Genomic DNA, 8,727 nt, shown 5'->3' with positions numbered 1-8,727 from the left:
GTGTATGTGTTTGTCGTTGTTTGTTCATGACTCTCTATGATGTTCTTGCTATGATACATTTGACTATGGTCATTATGTTGAGCACCAGAAGGATTATAGTTTGACATAACAGGTATAGGAGCTTCTTTTGCATTGCATTGGGGGAAAGAGCAGAGTACGATCGTAGCAATTATTTTACTAGTAGCCAATGCTTTGTGACTCTTATATTACTTGTAAAGTTTTTGGATGTATAATTCCCTTGTGTGGAGCCATGTGACTCCTTGTATGGTTTATAGTTCCGCTGCATGATTTTTAGATGTACGGTCGTAGGTATACTTCTTTTATTGCTATTAAACCGAAGCGTTAACACTAGAACCACGATCTGTGTTAGAATTGATGAATTGATGGGCCGACGATGATTCATTCCGTCGTGACATATTCAGGAGGGCTTTGATGCCTTCGATTAGTTTAGTTGAATTACTCTATTTATCGATCTACATTATATCCTCAATTTCAGTAGAGATGCTGCTGAAACTTTCCCCTCACTCATCCTTTTTAGCTAGTCATTAACGTTTATTTAAATTCTTTTCCCTTTCTTTTTATGTAACACCCGAATTTCCTCCCGTCCTTTACGATTTTGGTTTCGTTTAAGGGGTTGAAAATTCAGGGGTGTTACACTATGGGCGAGAAACCATGCCTTGAACAAGGCAAGGTAAAGGAAAGGTATTTCTCGAACAAGGCAACATGAAGAGAACAAACCGAAGGCAGCAGGAGGAGCTGCTCGTTTTGAGTAATATCTTGTTCGTCCAAGCAAAATGTTTAGACGCAGGCAGAAGGTTGGAAACATGGGCTGCTCGAACGAGCAGATGGGTGGCTCAAATGAGCAACCAACTTTGGATTCCTTTCTGGTCAGTTTTGGTATGTTGATGGCACTGAAAGGTTGCATTATTTTTTGTTTTGATTACTATGTTAATTGTATGGTATTAATGTGTATTGAATTATGAGTTAAGAAGGGTTCTAGAATGTTGTAGAAGTCTTTATATAAAGAATACATCATTCATAGAACCAACACCATAACAAGACATAAACTTTGTAATAAGGGCTAATTCAATAGTGAAAGCTAAGGTGTTTACTAAGAGAGTTTCTTACTTTGTTTTTAGTATTTGTGATCTTGAGAGGTTGTTCTCAAGTTAAGAAGAGTTATTTATATTGTATTATTGAATCATTATAAATAAATCATTGTTGAGGGATAGGTATCCAAGATACCTGATAAATCATTGTGTTTTTTCTTCCATTGTTTTTGTTTTTATTTCTCATCTTGTTTTTTTTATTGATATAACCTCTTCAAGCTTTCAATTTACACAAAATTAGGATGCATCGTCTTCAACACTTAAGTAGTTGTGTTTAAACCAAGAAAGAAATATACACAATACACTTTTTTTTCCTTCACTTAGATTTTTATTTCACTTGATTTTTTTATGAAAAAGGTTTAATGAGGCTATATAAAAAGATTTTATAGATTATATTATAATAGTTATACTTTTTCTGTAGCTATGAATTTTATCCCACTTGTTTATTTTCCTCAATATAGTTATATTCTACTCCCTCTTATTCTCTTTGGCACATTTGTCAATGCACGTTTTCAATCTTAAATATCTCTAGTTGTACTTGAGTAAAAATTTTAAAAGTTGATATTAATAAAATTTACGATAAAACGAATTAAACAAGATCCCACATGACTATGTTGTAACTTATAAATTAAGAACAAATCACATAATAAGAGTGATTAATGAACATTGTTGAAAAACCAAATGTAAAGCGAATATAAGGAAGTATTAAAGTAAGACATTCAAGATGGAAGGTTGAGAGTTATACATGAGAATGTCATGTTGAAAGTTAGGCATATGAATGCATGTATTGTCCAACAAGTACAATAAGCCAATTTCTCCTATTAACATTTTAAAATCGTAGGTGATCATTTTAATTAATAAGTAATTATTTTAACATTATATAAAAATTTTTACTTTAAAATAGTAAATAGTCACTTAAAATTTATTTTAAGTTTATAAGTGATCACTTTAATACCATAAAAATGATCATTTTAAAATTATAAGTAATCAATTTAAAGTTATAATTATTTCTTAGTTATTTTAAAATTATAATTAATCAAATTAAGACTTTAAGTGTATATTGAGTCGGTCAATAAAAACGGTCAACAATTAGATCATATCATTTGAGAATTTTTCTATGAATGTCACCCTTTTTTACATCAATACAACAACATAGTTTATTTTTATCTAACTTGCTCCATGTTATTTTATACATAATTTGAAATATTAAAACCTAAATATTGTATCATTTCAAAAAAAGAAAAAATACTCATACTTCATTAAAGGAGTACTTGGCACAAGAGAATGGGACTTGTGAAACTTTAAGATTAGACTTTTAAGTTGAGTGTTTGAAAATAAAAAAATCTTATCCCTTATTTGTCATGGTAGAGACTTCCAAAAAAGAGATAAAATAAAAGTCTCGACTCAAATACTTATCCTCCCCAAGACATTTTTCCTTGGTGACTTTCTTCCATTTTAGTCCCATTTTTTATTCTTATTCCCATTAACCAAATAAAAACATTGACTTATTTTTAAGAAAAAATCTCATTCTCTTTCTCAAATCCCTCATGCCAAACACGCCGTAAGATAACTCTTAAACTAAATAAAAGTCTTTTCCTTCTTTTAATCTCCCCATGTATCTAAATTATCCCTCAACCTTCTTCCTTTATTGCCCACCTTCCTCTTACTTTTTTAGTATTTTTTTTTCTTTTTTTATAATTTTCACTTTCTCAGCTTTTGACCGTTGCTTTCCTTTTTTTCATATCACAACGTCTATCTTTATCTCTCTTCTATTTCTTTCTCTCGCTTCTCTCTCTTCTCTCTCTTCTCTGTTCAATGTTCAGTTCACTTCACCATTCCTATTGAAGGTACACGCTCCTCTCAATTTAATTTAGGTTTTAGTTTCATTCTTCATGTCTTAATTTATATTTTATCATCTTTTTATTGTCCTATTTTTCTTTTTCAAAATTCGATAATCATAGCAGAGAGGAATTAGGCGTACTAAATTGAAGATTGGTAGGCTAAATTATGTAATTTTTCAAAAATGGGTATTGTTACTTTTTTTCAAGTTTAATTTGTAAATTTGAGCAAAATTTTCAGTTTTGTGTACCTAAAACCCTGTACTGGGTTTTACTGTTTGTACTTTTCAATAATATGAACTGGAATTTCTGTAATTAGGTCTGTATATTATACGATGGCATTTTTTCTTCATACTTCTACATATACATTGTACTTTTCTAATAATTATTAATTATAATAATAGTTTATTAGTTTTATTGAATTTTGAAACCCTGATATGATCTTCATGGGCTATTGTTCTTCATCTTGGAATGAACAGTACCAAATACAATTTTTCCTAAATTTATATTAAAGATTTGCAAATTGCAATTAATTTTTGGGTTTATTGTTTGAGGAATTGAGAGCAAATATTTCATGGTATTTGTTCTTTACAATGCATTTTTATACACAAAAAAGATTTTTGTGGGTTTTATTCTTTTGACAATTTGGATATGACAATGTGAATATCATCATCATACCTGGTATATCGCGCTCGTAGAAACTATGATCAACGTCAGGATGAGAATGAGAATATAAAGCTCTTTATCCAATTTTAACAGTTTAGCAAATGGCTTGAGAAGAAAGAAAAGTACTACTTCAAAAATCTATGTTTAGGTTTATTATAATATGATATGATTCTTTATTTAAAAATAAATATTACTTTCTTGGGTTTTTTAAGGTGTGAGTTTAGGATTTCTTCTTAGGTGTAGTTCTGCTTCTTGCTCTAGATGCAATCATGTCCTAAGTCTTTCCTTTCTTGATGCAACAGCTTAGAGAACCTTATGAATTTGGCTAAAGGCATTGAAGAATTGTATTATTCTGGTACCCATTTGGATTCCAGTATCAAAATTCTGTTGGATATAATAGAAATAAAGTGGAAAAAAACAAGGGATGGGATGTAATACATCAAAATTAGATGATGAGGAGGTTGTTCAAATATGCAAAGATCGAAAAAAATTCATCAAGCAAGCTCTTGAACATAGAACAAAGTTTGCTTCTGGTCATATTGCATATATTCAATCTTTAAAAAGGATCTCTGCTGCTCTTCGTGAATATATCGAAGTTGATGAGCCTCGCGAGTTCTCATTTATTACCCCTCCATTTACGCCCGTAAAGAAATTGAACCCAAAGCTCATAACCATTTCTCCAAAGTGTTTCTCAGCACCAGCTATTCAATCAGGAGAAAACTCCAATGTGAAGATTAACTACTATAGACCAAGTGGGACAGAGTCGGTTTCAGTCGAGGAGAGACCTCAATCTCCTGATACTTATCATGTTCAATCCTATTCACCAATGCACCAATATGGGTTTGATGGTTTTTTCACAATGCAGTCTCCACAAAGAAATTCTTCGTATGACTCGCATTCGTACTCCTCGGTGTATAATAGACCTGATATACCCCCGCCTTCGCCACAAAATCCTTCCCCATGGGATTTCTTTTGGAACCCATTTTCATCATTGGATTACTATGGATATCCCATGAGAAGTAGCCTCGAGCAATCTATAGTTGATGATGATATAGCAGGATTAAGGCAGGTTCGAGAAGAAGAAGGGATCCCGGATTTAGAAGAGGAGACTGAACATGAAGAAATCGATGAAAGGAGACATGAAAGAGAAGATATACCTAAAGAACAATCGCATGACGTGAGAGAGGAAATAACAGTGGAAGATGTTGATGAGGAAGAGGAAGATGATGAAACAGAAACTGATGATGGAAATCAACTTGAAGGAAATGGTATGCAGAAACATGTTCATAACAGCATTGCATCATCACACGTGCCTAATGCTGGACATATTGAAGTAAATCTTCATGAGACAACGGTTAGTGAACGAGAAAAGAAACAAGGGGAAGCACCAGGATTCACAGTTTATGTAAACAGAAGGCCCACGAGCATGGATGAAGTTATCAAAGATTTAGAATCTCAATTTATGATTGTTTGTGCTGCTGCAAATGAAATTTCTGCCATGTTAGAAGCCAATCGAGCTGATCGCCTACCAGCATCAAGTGAAGTAACAGGTAAAGAGTATGGATTCTATCTAGCTCCCAGTATTATATTCTGTGTATATGACTACATTAAACTTCAATTTGGAGCTCTTTATGTAAAAGGACCTGTTGTGTCTTCATGTAATCCTTCATTTATGTTAGAAACTTGAATCACATACAGTGTCACATGATTCGCTAATCTCCTCGCGAATCGCGAATCGGAAAAGCAAATTATGGTCTGTTTTGGGCTATTCTTGGGCAAATTTGAGCGAATTGCGAATTCAAAAAGCGCAGTTAGCGAATTATGTTAAATGACCACATGATTCGTCAATATTGCTTTCTGTATACTCTATAGTTGAGTAGATAACCTAAGCTTCCGTCTGAAGTTGCTGGCATGATTCGAGCTTCCGTCATGATCTCCTTTCCTGATTTCTTCCAAATTTTTCAAAACCACTAGAATGTGTGTGTAACTTTTAAGCTTCCCAAAAATGTGGTGAAAGGTTAGACGGGCGTGTCTATTAGTATCAACCGTTAGATTGGAAGGTTAGAAGAATAGTCTGGATAAATTGATATCTAGCTACATTATAAGTAGAAAAATTGCATCATTTTGTAGTTCAACTTCAACTTTGGGTCTCTGCTTGAACATGTAGCAAGAAAAAAGCTGGGCATATTATTTTTTTAGATAAGAGCCTAACATGTTTTTCCAACATTCATAGGAAGTTAGAAATGAACTTAGCTAGTTTGACTGCAAATATCTGTATACTCGAGAGTTTGTGAACTCATTTTGCTCTTAAACCAAAATTGAATCAGAATTACCATCCATTGCTGTAAGTCTAAAATGCGGAGTTCTCATTTGCAGCTATGAAAATGTTGAACCCAGTAGCACTGTTCCGGTCTGCCTCGTCGCGCTCCTCATCATCCAGATTTTTGGTCAATTCTTTGGAAGGTTCAATAGATGAAGGATCTGAAAGCAGCAGTTACTTATCAGATGGATCATGCATGTTCTCCGGTAGCCATCATTCTACATTAGACAGACTGTATGCTTGGGAGAAGAGATTGTATGAGGAAGTCAGGGTATGCTTTGAACTATTGATTTTGTATGGATTTCTATATCATAATGGCCATGTCTGTTAAGTTTTCTTTCTTTTGACAGTCTGGGGAAAGAGTTCGATTGGCATATGAGAAGAAGTGTACACAACTGCAGAATCAAGAATCAAAAGGAGACGATCCTTCAACGCTTGAAAAAACTAAGGCAACTCTTCGAGATTTGCATACCCAAATAAAGGTTTCAATACACTCAATTGAAGCTATTTCGAAGAGGATTGAGACTTTAAGGGATGAAGAGTTACATCCTCAGCTTTTGGAATTGGTTCAGGGGTATGTTACCTCCCTTTTATTTCCTTCCTTTTCTTTGGGTTATTTTGTTTTGAAAAGTGCTTATAGAACCGTCAACCTATATAATGAAACACCATTGCTTTTTCAATGAATTTTTACAGTAATCCGGCAACTGTTCTGAATGTTTTGTTTTTACAGTATGGATACATTTTGACAAAGAAGTTTAAATAGCTAAGCTTAGGGGGTGTTTGGCAAATTTAAATGGTTGAATGGTCAAACCAGCTAATACTAATGTTTGGTAAAGTAGTTGGTTGAAACAACTTATTGATATGAATAAGTAGTTACTGTTCAAAATAAGTAGTTTTTACCTTTTACCTTTTACCCATTAGAATTTTTTTTATGCCTTAGAGTTTTCACTTTCCCAAATCTCTGGGACACTGGGTGATCAAAAACGATGACCAAGTTGTAGATTAGTATCTTTTTTGGTTTTGTTTGATTGCTTTCAATGGGTTATCATAGTTTCTCTGAGATGATTAACATGGTCACATTGTTAAGATCGCATTTTCAATGAAATTGGTGCGTTGCAGGTTAGCAAGAATGTGGAAAGTGATGGCAGAGTGTCACCAAATGCAAAAGCATACTCTAGATGAAGCCAAACTTCTATTAGCCGGAACACCTTCAAAGCTAAATAGTTCAAAGAGACATCAAGCTACACTTTCTACTACCGACCCACATCGACTTGCTCGCTCATCCCAAATTCTAGAGACTGAGCTAAGAAACTGGAGAGCTTGTTTTACATCATGGATTGCTTCTCAACAATCGTACATACATGCATTGTCTAGCTGGCTCCTAAGATGTATGAGACGTGAACCCAAAACATCAGAACTACCTTTCTCTCCCCGTCGATCTCCTGGGGTTCATCCAATCTTTGGTATCTGCATCCACTGGACTAGACTTCTGGATGCAGTTTGTGACACCGCAGTTCTTGATGGGATGGACTTTTTCGCTGCAGGAATGGGATCAATTTACGCCCAGAGCCAAGCCCAAGCTCAAGCTCAAGCTCAAGCTCAATCCCAAACCCAAATTATCGGTGGGTCTCGGAGACACGAGAACACCGATGGAAGCATGGAAATGGTAGAAGTAGGAAAAGTCGAAGAAGTGATGACGCCAGAGAAAATGGCGGAAGTTGCAGTGAAAGTTTTGTGTGCAGGAATGTCAGTTGCTATGAGCTCTTTAGCAGAATTTGCTGTTAGTTCAGCTGAGGGATACGCCGAACTGGTAAAGCAATGGGAAAATGTCAAGTGCCCACCTAGTCCCAAATCTGAAGGAATGTAAACTCTTTCTTTCATTTATTGATTTTTTTTTCCTTAGGTAGGAATTTTCTGTTGATACAGATTGCTGCCATTGTAAGTACAACGTCGCTGAATTGTTTTAGCTTGGTCATGTAAAGATCGAAACCGGGCTTCTAGTAGTAGTAGTAGTTAGGTTGGTTAGCTCTCTTGCTGTGTGTTTTGCTGCTGTGTACTGTGTCACAAGAGAGAATTCCCAAATAACACTATTTGGTGTTTCCATTGGGAAAATTTTGGTATGGAAAAAAATGATTTGCGGAAACTATTTTCTCCAGAAAGATGAAAACGAAACGTGTAGTACTCTGCAGAAACTTGAATGCTGATGAGTTCATTCGGGTTTGATTCTCACCATAGTGGTAGTTGATAGGGGTTTGATTCTCACCGCTTATAAAAAAATCAGTTCCTCCCTCTTGCCTGTACGGAACTATCCTTACGACCTTACTCCAGAGTCAACATACCTCAAACTGCTCAATATAGAAATGCAATCTTACTCCAATTCGAAAACCCATCTTGGTTATCTGTTGAAGATGATGGGTGTCCTGAAAATGTTAAATTTTTCGGCCCTGTTTGTGTTGAACCATCAGTGCACAAGATTGCTGAAATTCAAAAGCTTGCTCATCTAAACATACTGGAGAGAAGAAACAACATGATACAAATCATCATTCGAATGAGTCCTGCGTAAGGCGGAGTTTGAGGAGGGTAGAAAAGAAGGCAGATCAATACCTTCATCACGAGAAGGTAGCGATCGAAAAGAGCCCCCCAACTTGAGTATCTCTTGGCATATGAGGTCTCTGCAAAGAAAAAGCCTGCAAAAGAAAACAGAAGACAAAAACTCAAAAACATACAAAAACAACACCGTCCAAGGAAACAAAACTAATCAGACTACAAGCAGAAAAAACGACTACGACCACAC

The 8,727-nt window shown here is 34.9% G+C and overlaps 1 protein-coding gene across 1 annotated transcript; it reads left to right on the top strand.

Annotated features, from left to right (window-relative positions):
• The first annotated feature begins 2,798 nt into the window (after window positions 1-2,798).
• LOC130824475 (nitrate regulatory gene2 protein-like) lies at window positions 2,799-8,526 on the top strand. Its single transcript, XM_057689504.1, has 5 exons — window positions 2,799-2,956; window positions 3,916-5,163; window positions 5,990-6,204; window positions 6,284-6,507; window positions 7,053-8,526. Exons 2-5 carry the CDS (start codon window positions 4,038-4,040, stop codon window positions 7,798-7,800), a joined length of 2,313 nt encoding a protein of 770 aa, XP_057545487.1. The 5' UTR covers window positions 2,799-2,956; window positions 3,916-4,037; the 3' UTR covers window positions 7,801-8,526.
• The last annotated feature ends 201 nt before the right edge of the window (window positions 8,527-8,727 follow it).

The sequence above is a fragment of the Amaranthus tricolor genome, chromosome 9, assembly GCF_026212465.1.
Source record: "Amaranthus tricolor cultivar Red isolate AtriRed21 chromosome 9, ASM2621246v1, whole genome shotgun sequence".
Classification (NCBI taxonomy): Eukaryota; Viridiplantae; Streptophyta; class Magnoliopsida; order Caryophyllales; family Amaranthaceae; genus Amaranthus; species Amaranthus tricolor.
The sequence above is the reverse complement of the archived record's forward strand: the minus strand, read 5'-3'. Positions and strand labels throughout refer to the sequence as shown.